General features: G+C 53.6%; 1 protein-coding gene across 1 annotated transcript; it reads left to right on the top strand.

The window, feature by feature from the left end:
• Positions 1 to 10,385: 10,385 nt before the first annotated feature.
• On the top strand, positions 10,386 to 15,248 carry LOC142251885 (microtubule-associated serine/threonine-protein kinase 2-like). The gene is made up of 8 exons (XM_075324933.1): positions 10,386 to 10,460; positions 10,580 to 10,746; positions 10,847 to 10,945; positions 12,788 to 12,910; positions 13,044 to 13,141; positions 13,239 to 13,380; positions 14,711 to 14,786; positions 15,119 to 15,248. Exons 2-8 carry the CDS (start codon positions 10,632 to 10,634, stop codon positions 15,246 to 15,248), a joined length of 783 nt encoding a protein of 260 aa, XP_075181048.1. The 5' UTR covers positions 10,386 to 10,460; positions 10,580 to 10,631.
• The last annotated feature ends 4,447 nt before the right edge of the window (positions 15,249 to 19,695 follow it).

The raw sequence follows: 19,695 nt of genomic DNA, 5'->3' as shown, positions 1-19,695 counted from the left end.
AGCACCCAGTCTTGTACCTGAGCAGGAAGCTGTTACCAAGGGAAGTGGCCTATTCTACAATGGAGAAGGAGTGCCTGGCCATAGTGTGGGCCCTGCAGCGTCTGCAACCCTATCTATACGGGCGCCACTTCATCGTGGAGACGGACCACAATCCCCTCAGCTGGTTGCACACCGTCTCTGGGACGAATGGGCGATTGTTGCGATGGAGCCTTGCGCTCCAGCAATACGACTTCACCATTCGCCACAAAAGGGGCCGTGACCACGGTAACGCAGACGGGCTGTCCCGACAAGGAGAGGTCGCGGACGGGCGCACGGGGGAACACCGGAGTGTGCTGCCCCCTAGCGCCCTCAAAAGGGGGGAGGTGTGAGGTAAATCCTGGGATATGAAGAGGAATTATGACTAGAAGTCATAATTGCTCTCATCACTCCCTGGCAGTGCCCCCCTCCCTTCTTGTGCTCAAATGTCCAGCATCTGTGAAGGTGTCACATCCCACTTACACCTCCAACAGCCATCTCCTCTGATATGGAGATGAGATGATGTGAGGACAATGGACCCAGGATGACTCCCTGCCGTCACCCTGTAGTAGGAGCTGCTATCTAATTAGCAAGGCTCTGGAAATAGCCAGACAGAACGACTCCAGTAAAAAATGGTTCATATCTCGCAAGCCATATTTCCGATAAATATGGCAACCATAAAAATGGTGTCTCCGCATGTGGACGATGCCGGCACCCCCTTTTTATGGGAGCAGGACATTGGGAAATGCCCCAGGCGTGATATCAGCCAATGGGGAACTGGCAGACAGGTCATGAGTCCCCTCGTTCTGTAGCTAAATTCATAACTGTCACAATGAGAGCATTGGCGTCTGCCTACGACGCTCCCAGGCAAAGTTATGGCCAATATCCCCTTTGCTGGATAATTCTGATCCATGCAGGGGGAGTGGCAGTGCTTCCCCGTGAGGTCACTAAGGTAGGAGGGGACCTGGTTTTGCCCAGGTTGATAACCCTACTTCGGCCATTTTCCAGGGTTCTTCTCGCTGGGGGCACGTGCAGGAAACATCTGTGGGAGTTCCTAGAAACCTGGTCTACAGCGCCCCCCTGTGGCCAGACGCACAAGGTAACTGATTGAATTTGCATACCTGTTTGTAAACCATGCTTTATCTGTAACTGTACTCTGACATATGTATATTCTGTAGATTCCCTATTGTATATATTGTAGTTTCTAGTGTGCTTTAGGCGATTAAATTATATAATTAATCTTGGGCTGTTCTGTTATCTCGATCTTGAATCCCACGTCTGTGTGTTCGGCTAATAGTTACCGTGAAGCGGTTGGTGGCAGCGAGTTGTGCCAAGGATTATTGTGGGGAGGCCAGTGAGATTCGGGAAGATATTATATATTCCGCCCGCGGAGGTCGGGGGAATATATACCCTACTCTCACCGGGGACCCTTCAATAATCGGCATAAGTAGTATAGCGGCCTCCTTGCTTATCGTCGGGCAATTCCATAATTGGCCTGACTATAAGAGGGGCGCTAGAGAGCGCATCACGTGCTCTGTCTGTCGGTCGGGAGGTATAAAGGAGGGGTGACCCCCACTTGTTACCCCCCGATTGTGACGTACTGGTAGCCAGCGCGGGGGATTTCTGAGTGACCCCCCCGGTGGTTTGTGACAGCGCTCTCTAGCGCCCCTCTTATAGTCAGGCCAATTATGGAATTGCCCGACAATAAGCAAGGAGGCCGCTATACTACTTATGCCGATTATTGAAGGGTCCCCGGTGAGAGTAAGGTATATATTCCCCCGACCTCCGCGGGCGGAATATATAAAATCTCCCCGAATCTCACTGGCCTCCCCACAATAATCCTTGGCACAATTCGCTGCCACCAACCGATTTACGGTAACTATTAGCCGAACACACAGACGTGGGATTCAAGATCGAGATAACAGAACAGCCCAAGATTAATTATATAATTTAATCAGCCTAAAGCACACTAGAAACTACAATATATACAATAGGGAATCTACAGAATATACATATGTCAGAGTACAGTTACAGTCAAAGCATGGGTTACAAACAGGCATACACAGTTCCAGCAGTTACCTTGTTGCGTCTGGCCACAGGGGGGCGCTGTACCCAGGTTTCTAGGATCCTTCCCACAGATGTTTCCTACACGTGCCCCCCAGCGAAAAGAACACTGGAAAATGGCCGAAGTAGGGTTATCAACCTGGGCAAATCCAGGTCCCCTCCTACCTTCGTGACCTCAGAGGGAGCACTGCTCCACCCCTGGCTGGAGTTATGGACAAAATCCACAACATGGAATATGGGCCATAACTTTGCCTGGGAGCGTCGTAGGCGGACGCCAATGCTCTCATTGTGACAGTTCTGAATTTAGCTACAGAACGAGGGGACTCATGACCTGTCTGCCAGTTCCCCATTGGCTGATATCACGCCTGGGGCATTTCCCAATGTCCTGCTCCCATAAAAAGGGTGTGCCAGCATCGTCCGCATGCGGAGACACCATTTTTATGGTTGCCATATTTATCGGAAATATGGCTTGCGAGATATGAACCATTTTTTACTGGAGTCGTTCTGTCTGGCTATTTCCATAGCCTTGCTAACTAGCTAGCAGCCCCCACTACAGGGTGACGGCAGGGAGTCATCCTGTGTCCATTGTCCCCAAGCCACCTAATTTCCATATCACAGGACATGGCCATGGAGGTGTAAGTGGAACACTGAGAACAAGAAGGGAGGGGGCACTGCCAGGGAGTGATGAGGGATTATGACTGGAGTCATAATTCATCTTCATATCCCGGGATTTGCCTCACACCTCCCCCCTTTTGAGGGCGCTAGGGGGCAGCACACTCCGGTGTTCCCCCGTGCGCCCGTCCGCGACCTCTCCTTGTCGGGACAGCCCGTCTGCGTTACCGTGGTCACGGCCCCTTTTGTGGCGAATGGTGAAGTTGTATTGCTGGAGCGCAAGGCTCCATCGCAACAATCGCCCATTCGTCCCAGAGACGGTGTGCAACCAGCTGAGGGGATTGTGGTCCGTCTCCACGATGAAGTGGCGCCCGTATAGATAGGGTTGCAGACGCTGCAGGGCCCACACTATGGCCAGGCACTCCTTCTCCATCGTGGAATAGGCAACTTCCCTTGGTAACAGCTTCCTGCTCAGGTACAAGACTGGGTGCTCTTGGCTTGCAGAGTCCACCTGGCTGAGCACCGCACCGAGGCCGAAGTCACTGGCGTCGGTCTGTACTACAAACGGCCGCGTGAAGTCGGCTGCCTGTAGCACGGGCGGGCTGGACAGGGCGTCCTTTAGGGCCCGGAAGGCTGTCTCGCAGTCCATTGTCCAATCGACTGCAGAGGGCAGCTTCTTCTTGGTGAGGTCCGTCAAGGGCTTTGCCAGGCTACTATAGCATGGAACAAACCTCCTATAGTACCCAGCGGTCCCCAAGAAGGACATCACCTGCTTCTTGGTCCTGGGGGTGGGCCAGGATGCGATGGCTTCCACTTTCTCAGGCTCGGGCTTCAGTGTTCTCCCACCTACCCGGTGACCGAGGTACTGGACCTCGCTCATGGCCAGCTGACACTTTCCCGGCTTGATGGTCAAACCTGCCCGGTGGACCCGCCTGAGCACCTGTGCTAGATGCTCTAGGTGGTCCTCCCAGGTGGGACTGAAGACGGCAATGTCATCCAGGTACGCGGCCGCGTACCCTTCAAGTCCCTTGAGCAGGGTGTTGACCATCCGCTGGAAAGTGGCAGGGGCATTCCTCATCCCGAATGGCATCACCGTGGACTCGTACAGTCCAAATGGGGTAATAAAGGCAGAGCGTTCCCTGGCCTTGCGAGTCAGGGGGATCTGCCAATATCCCCGGCTCAGATCCATGATGGTCAGGTACTGAGCCCCGGCCAACTGATCGAGCAGGTCATCGATGCGTGGCATTGGGTACGCATCAGCGACCGTGACCGCATTGAGCCCCCTGTAGTCCACGCAGAACCGAGTGGTTCGGTCCTTCTTAGGGACGAGGACTACAGGCGAGGCCCAAGCGCTGTTGGATGCCTGGATCACCCCCAGCTTCAGCATCTCGTCAATCTCCTGGCGCATGTGTTGCTGCACCTCCAGGGAGACCCGATATGCTGAACGCCGGATCGGGGGATGATCCCCAGTGTCCACGTGATGGACAGCCAAGTCAGTCCTTCCGGGCTGGTTGGTAAACAACCCCCGGAAGGGGAGGAGGGTGGCCCACAGCTGGGACCGTTGGTCTTCCAAGAGCTGGTGGCCAACCTCCACATCCTCAATGGATCCGCCTGCCCTAACCTGGGCTAGCATATCCAAGAGGGTTTCCGCTTCTCCCTCCTCGGGCAGGTTGCACACTGGGAGCGCACATGCCTCCCGCTCATGATGTGCCTTCATCATGTTCACATGGAAGGGCTTCCGCCTTCCACGGGCAGGGTCCAGGGTGACCAGGTACGTTACAGGGTTGAGCTGCTGGTACACGAGGTATGGGCCTTCCCAGGCTGCCTGAAGCTTGTCCTGTGGTACGGGGACCAGTACCCACACCTTTTGACCCACTTGGTAGGTCCTCTCACAAGCGTTCTGGTCGTACCAACGCTTCTGATCGGCCTGGGCTTGAGCCATATTGTCGTGTACCAGTTGCGTCAAGGCCTGCATTTTGTCCCGGAAGCGCATGACATACTCGATAACCGACACTCCAGGGGTGGCCAAATCCCCTTCCCAAGCCTCTTTCACCAGAGCCAGGGGGCCCCGCACACGTCGCCCGTACAGGAGCTCAAACGGTGAGAATCCTGTTGAGGCCTGTGGAACCTCCCGGTAAGCAAATAACAGGTGTGGGAGATACCGCTCCCAGTCACGCCCATGGGAGTCGACCAACATCTTAAGCATCTGCTTTAAGGTGCCATTGAACCGCTCGCACAGGCCATTAGTCTGTGGATGGTACGGGCTGGCCACCAGATGTCGCACCTGGACTTGCTTACAGAGGGCCTCCATCAGCTGGGACATGAATTGGGTCCCCCGGTCAGTGAGCATTTCCTGGGGAAAACCCACTCGGGAGAAAATCTCCAGCAATGCGGTGGCCACCTTGTCAGCCCGAATGGACGACAAGGCCACTGCTTCTGGGTACCGGGTGGCATAGTCCACTACCGTCAGTAGGAAGCGTTTCCCGGAGCTGCTGGGGATGGCCATCGGGCCGACCAGATCCACAGCCACCCTCCTGAAAGGCTCATCGATGATTGGCAGAGATACTAGTGGGGCTTTGGGGCGTGGCCCCGCCTTCCCCACTCTCTGACAGGTTTCACACGAACGGCAGTAGGCAGCCACATCGGCCCCCATTTTTGGCCAGTAGAAATGCTGGTTTAACCTGGCCTTGGTCTTAGCGATCCCTAGGTGTCCGGCCATCGGAATCTCATGTGCGATCCGCAACAACTCCGTCCGGAACGGATAGGGTACCACCAACTGTCGGTCCCTGGGCCACGCCTCCGGTGAACCCTGCTGGACCGTGGCCCGGTACAGCCGTCCTTGGTCCCAGACCACTCGCTCCGGGTCCGAGGGAGGCTGTGCCGCCTGCTCCTTAAGAGCTTTCAGGCTGTCGTCAGCTTCTAACGCTGCCTGAAACCCCTGACTAGATGTGGCCAGAATCGACGAGACTGTCACATCTTCAGTCAGTACCCCGGGACCTGTGTCCTGGCCTCCACCTGACTCGGCTGCCACTTGGTCAGAAGGGGAAGAGCTGTCGGACCTCCGGGAGGCCCCTTGGCTTCCAGCACTCCCACTGCGGGTGACAGCGGCCACAGCCGCTGCGACCGTGGGTCGTGCCTGCTCCTCCTCCGTTCCTGACCAAGTCGCCGGTTCAGGCAGACCTACCTGGCTTCCTGACACCCCGGTTGTGGGGGAACCATGCACCGAGATCTTACCTGGGAGCACTTCCGCTCCTGGACCGGCCCCAATCTCACCTGCCTGTTCCCCTCCTGCAGCAACAGAACCCCGCTGTGAAATCTCTGGGGACCCCACATTTGCTGTGGTAGCCCCCACCCCACACACTGGTCCTCCCCCTGCAGCACCCTGCTCTCTGCTTATCCCTGCAGAGGGCAACAGATCCCAGCTCACAGGCTGGTTACTTGTAGAGGCATCGTCACACCTTTCTCTGACCCCCTCCCCTCCTGTCACAGCTGCAGCTGCGTGTGTGTCTATGGTGTCTATGCAAGCAGAAATATCAGAGTTCACTCCCTCCTCCCTTACATCATTCATAGATAACACATTAACATTGTCAGGAGTCATGTCAGTACTGGCTGAAGGTTCAGCCCTTGGTTGGGGCCCAAACTGGGAGGTTATCTGCCCCAAATCTGTCCCAAGTAGCACGTTTGCAGGGATCCGATCAGTTACCCCCACCTCCCTCACCCCTCGCCCTGCGCCCCAGTCCACATAAATGTCAGCAACAGGCAGCGCCGGGTCAATGCCTCCAATCCCGGAGACAGCGAGGGGTTTTCCCAGGGATCAAGTCTTGGGGGGACACCATCTCAGGCCGCACCAGAGTCACCTCCGAGGCGCTGTCTCGCAGTCCTATGGTCACAGACCGGCCGACGGTGACAGGTTGGAAGCTGTCCAGGGACCTACCACCACCCCCACCCACACAATACACCTTGGGCGGCCCTTGGGACGGGAACGGAGCCGGGGCCTTGGGACGCTGAGGGCACATGGCCTTGAAGTGTCCAGGTAGGTTGCACTGGTGGCACCGTCTTGGTTCTGCCACGGGCCTGGAGAGGGGAGTTGAGGGGGACACCCCCTGCAGTCTAGGGGCAGGTGGGGCAGTCGTAGAATTCATCTTACCCCCTCTCCAGGTGCTGCTGGTGGCTGCTCTCCTGGCCTCAGGAGCACGATTGTTGGTGTAGTCATCGGCCAGGGCAGCTGTAGCCGTGGACCCCTTTGGCTTCTGGTCTCGGATGAACTGGCGAAGATCCTCAGGGCAGTTCCACAAGAGTTGCTCCGTGATGAACAAGTCCTGGATCTCCGGTCCGGTGGAAAGCTGCAGGCCTTGGGTCCAGTGGTCGGCAGCTCGGGCAAGTGCCCGCCTGTGGTCAGCCCAGGAGTCCTTTGGTCCCTTCTGTAGGCTCCGGAACTTCTTGCGGTAGGACTCTGGAGTGAGGTTGTACTGTTGGATCAGGGCCCGCTTGATGGTGTCGTAGCCCTGATCTGCCTCAGCAGGCAAGTCCCCAAGGATTTCCAGGGCCTTACCCCTTAAACGGGGGGTCAGGTATTTGGCCCACTGGTCCTTGTCCAGATGGTGCTGCAAGCAAGTCCGTTCAAAAGCAGTCAAGAAAGAGTCCAAGTCTCCATCCTTCTCCAGCACTGGGAAGTCCTCAACACGGACCTTTGGAAGTTTGGTGTCTTGAAGGTCACGTGTGGCTGATGAGGGCCGGAGCTGAGCTAGCTGCAGCTGGTAGTCACGGTCTGCCTGTCGCTCTCGCTCTTCACGCGCTGCCTGCCGCTCTCGCTCCGCAGCCTCACGCTCTGCGTGCCGCTCCGCAGCCTCAGCGTCACGCGCTGCCTGCCGCTCTGCCCTGCGCTCTGCCAGGAGTTCCTTGTAGCCCTTCTGGTCTCCAGCCTGGAGAAGGGCCATAGCCATTTGAAGAAGGCTATCCGAGCCTCCCAGGCTCGGTGGAATGGCACGTGGTGATCTGCGGCACGCTGCAGAGCTAGGCGATTCACTGTCCCTTTCAGAGCGGAGGGCTGGCATCTGGCTCGTTGAGGAACCTTGGGTGAGCTGCTCCTCATCTTGTCCATAATTGCCAGCTTGTGCGCTGTCCTCTGCAGAACGGTTTTCTGGCGTCGAGCTCCTGGAGGACTCGTGGGCAACCTCCTCATTACTGCCCACAGCACCGTCCTCCCTCTCTTCGGCTCCTGCTTTAGCATTGGCCAGTTGCATAGCTCTGCTCCTGGTGCCATCAGCCATTCTTGCAGACTTTTGGTCACTGACACAGAACTGACACCTGATGCCTCCACACACCTTACAGTATCTGCACTCTGACACTCTAGTGTTGAGCTAGTCTGAAGACCCCAGCAGCCACAGCTGCTGCAGGCAGTCTTTAGTGTCTGGGAGTATGGGTCTCACACTCACACACACTATTATCTCGATCCCACCGCTATGCCACCAATATGTCACAAACCACCGGGGGGGTCACTCAGAAATCCCCCGCGCTGGCTACCAGTACGTCACAATCGGGGGGTAACAAGTGGGGGTCACCCCTCCTTTATACCTCCCGACCGACAGACAGAGCACGTGACGCGCTCTCTAGCGCCCCTCTTATAGTCAGGCCAATTATGGAATTGCCCGACAATAAGCAAGGAGGCCGCTATACTACTTATGCCGATTATTGAAGGGTCCCCGGTGAGAGTAAGGTATATATTCCCCCGACCTCCGCGGGCGGAATATATAAAATCTCCCCGAATCTCACTGGCCTCCCCACAATAATCCTTGGCACAATTCGCTGCCACCAACCGATTTACGGTAACTATTAGCCGAACACACAGACGTGGGATTCAAGATCGAGATAACAGAACAGCCCAAGATTAATTATATAATTTAATCAGCCTAAAGCACACTAGAAACTACAATATATACAATAGGGAATCTACAGAATATACATATGTCAGAGTACAGTTACAGTCAAAGCATGGGTTACAAACAGGCATACACAGTTCCAGCAGTTACCTTGTTGCGTCTGGCCACAGGGGGGCGCTGTACCCAGGTTTCTAGGATCCTTCCCACAGATGTTTCCTACACGTGCCCCCAGCGAAAAGAACACTGGAAAATGGCCGAAGTAGGGTTATCAACCTGGGCAAATCCAGGTCCCCGCAGACCCTGCACAGCCGCTCCAGCACTAGCCCCCGCACAGCCGCTCCAGCACCAGCCCCCGCAGACAGCGCAAAGCCGCTCCAGCACCAGCCCCCGCACAGCCGCTCCAGCACCAGCCCCCGCACAGCCGCTCCAGCACCAGCCCCCGCAGACCCCATACAGCCGCTGCAGCACCAGCCCCTGCACAGCCGCTCCAGCACCAGCCCCCGCAGACCCCGCACAGCCGCTCCAGCCCTTGCACAGCCCCTCCAGCACCAGCCCCCGCAGACCCTGCACAGCAGCTCCAGCACTAGCCCCCGCAGACCCTGCACAGCCGCTCCAGCACTAGCCCCCGCACACCCCGCACAGCCGCTCCAGCACCAGCCCCCGCACACCCGCTCCAGCACCAGACCCCGCACAGCTGCTCCAGCACCCGCACAGCCGCTCCAGCACCAGCCCCCGCAGACCCCGCACAGCTGCTCCAGCACCAGCCCTCGCAGACCCCGCACAGCAGCTCCAGCACCAAACCCCGCACAGCCGCTCCAGCACCAGCCCCCGCACAGCCGCTCCAGCACCAGACCCCGCACAGCTGCTCCAGCACCAGCCCCCGCAGACCCCGCACAGCAGCTCCAGCACCAGCCCTCGCACAGCCGCTCCAGCACCAGACCCCGCACAGCCGCTCCAGCACCAGCCCCCGCACTGCCGCTCCAGCACCAGCCCCCGCAGACCCCGCACAGCCACTCCAGCACCAGCCCTCGCAGACCCTGCACAAACGCTCCAGCACCAGACCTCGCACAGTCACCATAGCACTAGCTACGCAGACCCCGCCCAGCCACCGCAGCCCCCACACAGCCGCCGCAGCACTGGCACTGCAGACCCCGCACAGCTCCCGCAGCCCCCACACAGCCGCCATAGCAATAGCCCCGCAGACCCTGCACAGCCGCCGCAGCCCCCGCACAGCTGCCACAGCCCCCACACAACCCCGCATTATTGGGTTTTTTTTGCAGGGGCCAATTATAACTTTTGCTCTGGGCCCTGTGCTTTGTATGGACGCCGCTCCCGCTGTCATCTCCCTGTATGTCCGCACTGAGCACGTCCGTGTTTCCAGCAGTAGAGGAGATATCACTCTATGTTGTTAGATACATTATATCTGCAGATCTTCCCTCCTAATGTCTCCGCTCACCTCTCATTACACATCATGGTGGTCTCTGCTGTATACACCCCTCACCGGCCGTATTTCCTTTCCTCTATAGGTGGAGACTGTGAGAGCCTTCTCTACAGAAAGTGGCGTTTTTCTGTCCCCTTGGCTCGCTTGTACTTCGCAGAGGCCGTTCTTGCTGTTGAATACCTGCACAGCTATGGCATAGTGCACAGAGACCTGAAGCCGGAAAAGTAAGTGCACCCTGTACTATAATAAAGGTGGGAAATGTATCATTTCCTATCACTGGGTCTGTGAGGATAAAACCTCTTTATTTCTTTCTCAGCCTCCTGATAACATCTACTGGACACATCAAAGTGACAGATTTTGGACTTTCAAGACTTGGTGTGATGATACCAGAAAGCAACAGCTGCCAGCCTGTCCGGGAGGACGTCTCCAGAGAGTTCCTGGAGCGCGAGGTCAGTGTCACTGTTACATTTCCCGTCACTATTATTGTCTTTTCTCCACTGATATTTGATCTTGTGTAATTCTGCTCTAATAATGGCGTCCTCTCCCCTGTATCTTGTGTTGTTTGCAGCTATGTGGCACCCCGTATTACATAGCCCCCGAGATGATCCTGGGATCCGGCTATGGAAGACCTGTGGACTGGTGGGCAATGGGGGGTCATCCTGTATCAGTTTCTTGTGGGATCTCCCCCATTTGTCGGGGATTCAGAAGAAAGTGTTTTTTGCAGAATTGTCAGTGGTAAGTAGAAGAAGCCATCATTGCTGTGATACAGGGGCTTAGCTCCTTTATCTTACAGTGCTATAAAGAGGATTATATTGTGTCATTTTCTATATTACAGAAGACGTAAATTGGACGTGTGATCCCGCTCCTCCCCCCGATGCCAGGACCCTCATCACTGCGCTGCTCAGGAAGGACCCTGAAGAGAGGCTGGGGACAGGTAACACATAGAATAGTAATATTTACTAACAGTAGTGCCCGGCGTGGCCCGGGACAGTAACCAAGGGTCTCTCCCGCTCTCCGACTGTCTGTCTGCCTCTGTGTGTCTGTCTGTCTGTCTGTCTGCCTCTGTGTGTCTGTCTGTCTGCCTCTGTGTGTCTGTCTGTCTGTCTGTCTGCCTCTGTGTGTCTGTCTGTCTGTTCGTCTGTCTGTCTGCCTCTGTGTGTCTGTCTGTCTGTTCGTCTGTCTGTCTGCCTCTGTGTGTCTGTCTGTCTGTTCGTCTGTCTGTCTGCCTCTGTGTGTCTGTCTGTCTGTTCGTCTGTCTGTCTGCCTCTGTGTGTCTGTCTGTCTGTTCGTCTGTCTGTCTGCCTCTGTGTGTCTGTCTGTCTGTTCGTCTGTCTGTCTGCCTCTGTGTGTCTGTCTGTCTGTTCGTCTGTCTGTCTGCCTCTGTGTGTCTGTCTGTCTGTTCGTCTGTCTGTCTGCCTCTGTGTGTCTGTCTGTTCGTCTGTCTGTCTGCCTCTGTGTGTCTGTCTGTCTGTCTGCCTGCGTCTGTGAATTTGTCTGTCTGTCTCTGTGCGTTCCTGTCTCTGTGCGTTCCTGTCTCTGTGCGTTCCTGTCTCTGTGCGTTCCTGTCTCTGTGCGTTCCTGTCTCTGTGCGTTCCTGTCTCTGTGCGTTCCTGTCTCTGTGCGTTCCTGTCTCTGTGCGTTCCTGTCTCTGTGCGTTCCTGTCTCTGTGCGTTCCTGTCTCTGTGCGTTCCTGTCTCTGTGCGTTCCTGTCTCTGTGCGTTCCTGTCTCTGTGCGTTCCTGTCTCTGTGCGTTCCTGTCTCTGTGCGTTCCTGTCTCTGTGCGTTCCTGCCTCTGTGCGTTCCTGCCTCTGTGCGTTCCTGCCTCTGTGCGTTCCTGCCTCTGTGCGTTCCTGCCTCTGTGCATTTCTGTATGCCTCTGTGCGTTTCTGTATGCCTCTGTGCGTTTCTGTATGCCTCTGTGCATTTCTGTATGCCTCTGTGCATTTCTGTATGCCTCTGTGCATTTCTGTATGCCTCTGTGCATTTCTGTATGCCTCTGTGCATTTCTGTATGCCTCTGTGCATTTCTGTATGCCTCTGTGCATTTCTGTATGCCTCTGTGCATTTCTGTATGCCTCTGTGCATTTCTGTATGCCTCTGTGCATTTCTGTATGCCTCTGTGCATTTCTGTCTCTGTGCGTTTCTGTATGCCTCTGTGTGTTTCTATCTCTGTGTGTCTCTGTCTGTCTCTTTCCCTGTCTGTGTGTGTGTGGCTCTCTCTGTATCCATCTCGCCACAGATATCATATTACCTCCCACAGAAGCTTCTTATACCAAGAGTGTCCTTCGTTGCCTATATAACCAATCACAGCTGCTATTAATAACCTGTAGCTCCCAGCTCCATTCACTTTAATGTAAACAGGCTTTGTTTTTTTTAATAACTGTAAAGCACAGTGTTATTTTTTCCACTCAAAACATAGTCTATGAAGTTCCCTGAGTCACATAGGGTGTCTGAAAAATTTCGTGATTGTAAATGCGACGGTGCAGATTCCTTTAGCGAACACACACACACACACACACACACACACACACACACACACACACACACACACACACACACACACACACACACACCCCTTTATATATTAGATTACATCCAGGACATATTGTCCATGACGCTCAGCTCTTCTCTGTGTGCTCCTCCATTTCTAAGTCTCCATTCTAGAACTTTCCGTCTATTTTCTTCCCGTTATGTCGTTAGTTTAGATTACGTTACACTGTGACGATCCGGAGCCGTCTCTGACAACGTCTGCAAAACTTCTATTTTGTCTTTTCCAGAAGGAGCATTTGAGATCAAGGAGCATCCATTCCTGAGGGACTTAGACTTTGACGACCTTCTAAGTCAGGAGCCGGAGTACGTTCCTCAGATGAAGTCAGACGTGGACACCAGCGTCTTCCTCAGTAAGTAGAAGGAGACGTCCTCTAACATAAGCCGCGGTTTGTGTCGTCTTCACTGATATCCATTGATATTAGTGATAAATGACGACTGTTATATGGGAACTTCTAATAACACTTCATTACCTTCATCTTGTAGATCACGGTGATTCACACATGGACATGGTGTCACAGGATGAGGACAATGACAGCCCCGACTACCAAAACTTCACAACATCGTCTCAAAGGCTTGTGAAAGTAAGTGATCCATAAATCTAAAATATGCAAAAAAAACCCAAACAAACTAAAAAGGAAAAACAAAAAAGTAATTCATGTTATTTTTGTCTGAATTTAGCTTTGTACTACCACAACAGAGACGAAGACCAATGATGACGCCAAGTCACCTCCAGAGTGCTCCCCAGAGGGTACGCCAGAATGCTCCCCAGAGGGTACGCCAGAATGCTCCCCAGAGGGTACGCCAGAATGCTCCCCAGAGGGTACGCCAGAGTGCTCCCCAGAGGGTACCCCAGAGTGCTCCCCAGAGAGTACCCCAGAGTGCTCCCCAGAGAGTACCCCAGAGTGCTCCCCAGAGAGTACCCCAGAGTGCTTCCCAGAGAGTACCCCAGAGAGTACCCCAGAGTGCTCCCCAGAGAGTACCCCAGAGTGCTCCCCAGAGGGTAAGCCAGAGTGCTCCCCAGAGGGTAAGCCAGAGTGCTCCCCAGAGGGTACGCCAGAGTGCTCCCCAGAGGGTACGCCAGAGTGCTCCCCAGAGGGTACGCCAGAGTGCTCCCCAGAGGGTACGCCAGAGTATCCAAGAGAATACCACAGAGAGTACCCCAGAGTGCTCCCCAGAGAGTACCCCAGAGTGCTCCCCAGAGAGTACCCCAGAGTGCTCCCCAGAGAGTACCCCAGAGTGCTCCCCAGAGAGTACCAAAGAGTGCTCCCCAGAGAGTACCAAAGAGTGCTCCCCAGAGAGTACCAAAGAGTGCTCCCCAGAGAGTACCAAAGAGTGCTCCCCAGAGAGTACCAAAGAGTGCTCCCCAGAGAGTACCAAAGAGTGCTCCCCAGAGAGTACCCCAGAGTGCTCTCCAGAGGGTACGCCAGAGAGTATCCAAGAGAATACCACAGAGAGGACACCAGAGAGAACACCAGAGAGGACACCAGAGAGTACACCAGAGTGCTCCACAGAGAGTACACCAGAGTGCTCCCCAGAGAGTATACCAGCACCTAGCACAAACATCTCAGAAATGTGAGTAGATTATGGGGTTATTACTGGGAACGCCAAAGTGATATATGTGCACAACAGCAAATATAGGACATAAATACCTTAGAAACTGCTAATTTCGGCGGTCGTGCACTTTAGAGCTGCGCACACAGTGAGGGAGATGCAGCATTACATGACAGCCATTCCTGGCAGTTTTCCGCTCTAGGTAGTTTGGAGCAGGAGCCTTTCCCTGATATGATTTCCTTATGTCCCTTTAGCGCTTATAGTCGGGGTTCTCCTCGGGAGACGTCACATTTTATACTGCGATTACTTGTGATTTACACATTTTTCTTCTTCTTCCAAACAGGAGGAAAGACCCGGATAGAGAAGATGCAATAACCAGCGCGTCCTCCTCATTGTCAGGTATGTGCAGCTCTACAGCACCAAAGGCTGAAATATGAAAACATGGTTTTCCCCCATAGGTTTCCCTTGTTATCCACGTTTCGTGGCTCACATTCTGCTGCCCATAGGCCCACGCTGGATCTCTATTCCCTAGTTATATCCTGGAGGTTTCAGAATATATTGTTACTGATTTTTATTTAATTTTTCCACTTTCTGATCAGAATTTCCAGCTAAAATAAATCAGAGTCTAGAAGAAGAAAAACCAGAAAAAAAAGAAAAAGGGAAGAAAGAAACGAGGTGAGTGCAAGCGTCATCTCCATGTGATGTCAGTGACGGGATGGTCACATGTACGATGGCCGCCAGTTGCCCGCGACGGCCGCCAGTCGCGCCCCCCCCGACCTCCGCGTGACGGCCGCCAGTCGCGCCCCCCCCCCCCGACCTCCGCGCGGCGGCCGCCAGTCTCGCGGCCCCCCGACCTCCTCAAGACGGCCGCCAGTCGCGGCCCCCCCGACCTCCGCGCGACGGCCGCCAGTCGCCCCTGATCATTATATGATAAGATTCCTCTGCCGTACGGCCACAGTGACCGCTCAGTACTATCATGTAATCACGTTATATTTCTCTTCTCATAGGCTCCATCTTCCGCCGGATCCTATCTTCCTGCCGGCGCGGATTATCCAGGGCTGCTCGCGCATTTGTCTGTTGTGGCTGTTCCTCTACAGCCATGTAAAATGCGTGAGACCTCGGCATCCAGCGCCCTGAAGAGCAGCACATCCACCATCACTGCTGCGCCGGTGAAGAAAGACCTTCCCTATTTTGTCTATTGTTTTATTCCTATTTTTTCCCTCCCTGACCCCTTTATTCATTTTAAAAAAATAAAAATGAATCAAATATTTTTATGGTCACTGAGATTATTTTGTATCCATCAAACTTCGCTCTGCATAAATAATATATTAACACTTCTGCTTATAAAAGGAAATGAAGAAGCACAAAGGGTTAAAATATTATTAGTAGAGGTCAGCCGACCGGTTACAGCCCAATAACCATATCACCTAAAAAGCATAATAAAGGCAGACGGCGCACTGACCCCACCCATCCTCCCTTCTACACGATGCAGCCGTCCTGTCCCCTTTACAGAAAAGCCCCCCAAAGTATGATGACCCCACCATGCTTCACAGTTGGGATGGTGTTCTTCAGGTTGTACTCTTCCTCCTTCTTCCTCCAAACACAGCGGGTGGAGTTGATACCAATAAGTTTTAAGTTGGCCTCATCTGACCACATGCCCTTCTCCCATCCTCATCTGGATCATCCTTATGGTCACTGGTGAACTTCACACGGGCCTGGCCATGTGCTGGTTTGAGCACAGGGACTTTGTGTGCTGCAGGATTTTAATCCATGACGGCATACTGTGTTACATCACCTGTGCTTCCATGACAACCACAAAATCCACGTGATCACGTCACGTAACTTCCGGAATGGGGCGGTGAGTAAACTTCTACTGCAAACGCCGTTAAAATGGCGCCGTCATATATTGACAATGCCATTTAAGGGATTAACAGGTACAGGTGGATAGTGATTCCACTCGTGCCTGTGAGGCACACATGTCAGCTGTACAAATCAGCAGACATGTGTGCGAATCCCCGCCTGCAGCCCACAGCAGGGACATAATATTACTGCCCGCAGTCGTTAAGGGATTAAGGAAAGGGATAAAAATATAATACATTACACTCACCTGCCCTAGACCCTCATCTGATCTTATACTGCTACCTCTATCAAAGCTTCCCGGTCCTCCGTGCTGGCCTTCATTTTTACAAGGCTTTCTTATGGAGGTGGTAAGAGTAACTGACTACTCCCGATCACCTGAGGATTGGCACAATATTCATGTCAATGATATCTCCACCGTCCACCATCAGTATGTGAGTCCAATCATTAACTGTGCTGTGTTGCAGCGGCTGGCGCCACTGATCTGCCAGCGCACTGCGGGCTCCATTAAATCGCCAGTAGTTGACGCAATGGACTTTAAGAAAATGGCCACGGAGATGGCACATGCGCAGACTGGCCTCGGCAGCCATTTTCTTGAAGTCCACCAGCGATTCAAAGCAGCCCGCAGGCAGATCAACAGCGCCCGCCGCCGAAACACCTCACGAGCCCACAATATCGCCGACCCGCAATCCTGTGACCTTCCTGATCTGCTCCACTGCAGTGACACCCCCTCCTCCCTCCAAGCCCTGCGCCATCCCCTGCATCCCAGTAACCCATATGCAGATTAGAAGAGGCAACCCCATTTTACCCCCGTCTTATAATACGGAAAATATTACAAGAATTACAGAGGTACATGATAAGATCCTGTCTGCAGCCACCACTAGGGGGAGCTCCCTGTATACAGAGATACATGATAAGATCCTGTCTGCAGCCACCACTAGGGGGAGCTCCCTGTATATAGAGATACATGATAAGATCCTGTCTGCAGCCACCACTGAGGGGAGCTTCCTGTATACAGAGATACATAATAAGATCCTGTCTGCAGCCACCACTAGGGGGAGCTCCCTGTATACAGAGATACATGATAAGATCCTGTCTGCAGCCACCACTAGGGGGAGCTTCCTGTATACAGAGATACATAATAAGATCCTGTCTGCAGCCACCACTAGGGGGCGCTTCCTGTATACAGAGATACAGGATACATATTTTTGCTGCAATTAAAAATGCAGCATCCAAAGTGGATAAGAAATGGAGAACACTCCTGCCACACAGCGTAAACTGTGATATGGGTTTCAAATCTTTAGCATGTGCATTTCTCCTGCAGGTAACACTCCATTTTATGTAGAGGTTTAGATGCGGTCAATGCACAAGGGGGGGGGGGGGGGAGGATGCTTTTTTAGTGAGTTTCCGCTGGGAAACCGCATATAATCTGCACATAAGTATCATTAAAGTTTCATCAATGCTAATTACCAGCTCGCATTAAAAAGAGGAGAAAAGGGAAAGAAAAAAAAAAATTGCTTTAGATTTACCAATAAATCCGGCTTACAAGCATCACATCATGCAGATTCAGGAGCCTGAGGGTCCAAACAAAAACCTCCATAGGAATCAACGCAGCCGATCACTACACACAGTGACCCAGAAACTGTCACCTCCCCTGCACCAGAGAAGAAACGGTTTTTGAAGACTCTTAAACTGAAGAGTCGAGATTTCAAAACAAACATTTGTGTCGCCCAAAACCACAAAATGCAATATAAATAAGCCTGCATAGTATAGATCCCTATTCAGTACATTACTGATCCTGATTTACCTCCTGTATTATACTCCAGAGCTGCACTCACTATTCTGCTGGTGCAGTCACTGTGTACATACATTACTGATCCTGAGTTACCTGCTGCATTATACTCCAGAGCTGCACTCACTATTCTGCTGGTGCAGTCACTGTGTACATACATTACTGATCCTGAGTTACCTCCTGTATGTACACAGTGACTGCATCAGCAGAATAGTGACTACAGCTCTGGAGCATAATACAGGAGGTAACACAGGATCAATAATGTAATGTATTATGCTCCAGAGCTGTACTCACTATTCTGCTGATGCAGTCACTGTGTACATACATTACTGATCCTGAGTTGCCTCCTGTATTATGCTCCAGAGCTGTACTCACTATTCTGCTGGTTCAGTCACTGTATACATACATTACTGATCCTGAGTTGCCTCCTGTATTATACTCCAGAGCTGCACTCACTACTCTGTTACATTTCCCAGTTCATCTCTCCCTGCTTTATTGAAGCTCCTCCACCCTTTTGCTGACAGTTATAGTATCTGGCAAGGTCTCTGCTGCGGAGTTCAGTGATTGCTGCCTCGATCTCTGCGGAGACATCACAATGTCAGCGATGCAGCCAGAGACATTGAGAATGGTCCTAACATCCTGCCGTCATGTCATCCACCTGTAAGATTGGAAGTGACCACCGGAGGTCACCCTTACCCCCCACAGGACCCGGCCCTCACCCCCCACAGGACCCGGCCCTCACCCCCCACAGGACCCGGCCCTCACCCCCCACAGGACCAGCTGAGACCTTGGGGGGGGGGGGGGGGGGTCACATTTTGTGTTGGAGGCTTGAGGAACAAAGGTTTACATTTTGGACATAACATGCTGGGACTTCTAGTACTGAACAGCCTGTTAGACATAAGGTGTTGGTATGGCTTCTCCTGCCTTCAGTGCATGCTGGAACCTGTAGTACCATCATGACACAGGTATAAGGTCCATGTAAGATCATGATCCGGGGATGGACCCTCCCAGGTGCAATCTATGATACAGGGTGGGCACGGGTTAGGGAGAAGGCCCAGAATGTGCACAGGGTCAGGTGCAGCCCCAGCTTCATGGTATGATGTGATCCAACTACAACTCCCATCTGGCAGCTCCAGCCAGCGGCCATGTGGGCATCACGGGGGAGGTAGCGGAGCGGCAGCTGTGCTGCTGACAGGCGGCCATTGCTGGTGTCAGAGGCCACGGGAGTGACAGTCATTACACAACCAGATGTGCGCTGACAAGATGAAGGGCTGCGGCTTCAAGGCAGGAAAGAACCGACACATTTATAGGGTCTTGGAGCTGTAAAATGAAATCACAGCCCCCTGGGTGGGAACCGCTGTCTGCTATAATTACACGATCACCAGCTTTCAAGTGGTCCGGATTATGTAGCAGATACCCCACAATGGAGACAAGAAGGGGCAGTCAGCCAGCCTCCTCCTCCTCTGCTAGGGGCAATGTATAGAGACAAGAAGGGAGCTGGCTCAGGAAGGGGCAGTCAGCCAGCCTCCTCCTCCTCTGCTAGGAGCAATGTATAGAGACAAGAAGGGGGCTGGCTCAGGAAGGGGCAGTCAGCCAGCCTCCTCCTCCTCTGCTAGGAGCAATGTATAGAGACAAGAAGGGGGCTGGCTCAGGAAGGGGCAGTCAGCCAGCCTCCTCCTCCTCTGCTAGGAGCAATGTATAGAGACAAGAAGGGGGCTGGCTCAGGAAGGGGCAGTCAGCCAGCCTCCTCCTCCTCTGCTAGGAGCAATGTATAGAGACAAGAAGGGAGCTGGCTCAGGAAGGGGCAGTCAGACAGCCTCCTCCTCCTCTGCTAGGGGCAATGTATAGAGACAAGAAGGGGGCTGGCTCAGGAAGGGGCAGTCAGCCAGCCTCCTCCTCCTCTGCTAGGAGCAATGTATAGAGACAAGAAGGGGG

Source organism: Anomaloglossus baeobatrachus, chromosome 9, assembly GCF_048569485.1.
Source record: "Anomaloglossus baeobatrachus isolate aAnoBae1 chromosome 9, aAnoBae1.hap1, whole genome shotgun sequence".
Classification (NCBI taxonomy): domain Eukaryota; kingdom Metazoa; phylum Chordata; class Amphibia; order Anura; family Aromobatidae; genus Anomaloglossus; species Anomaloglossus baeobatrachus.
Note: the sequence above shows the minus strand (reverse complement) of the source record. Positions and strands in the feature narration are given on the sequence as shown.

Bases quoted from the DNA above. Each gene is read 5' to 3' on its own strand.
- LOC142251885 (XM_075324933.1), top strand. From the start codon at position 10,632: ATGGAAGACCTGTGGACTGGTGGGCAATGGGGGGTCATCCTGTATCAG. The intron at 10,747-10,846 runs GTAAGTAGAAGA...TCTATATTACAG, and splicing joins TTTTTGCAGAATTGTCAGTG to AAGACGTAAATTGGACGTGT. The intron at 13,381-14,710 runs GTACGCCAGAGT...CTTTCTGATCAG, and splicing joins GCCAGAATGCTCCCCAGAGG to AATTTCCAGCTAAAATAAAT.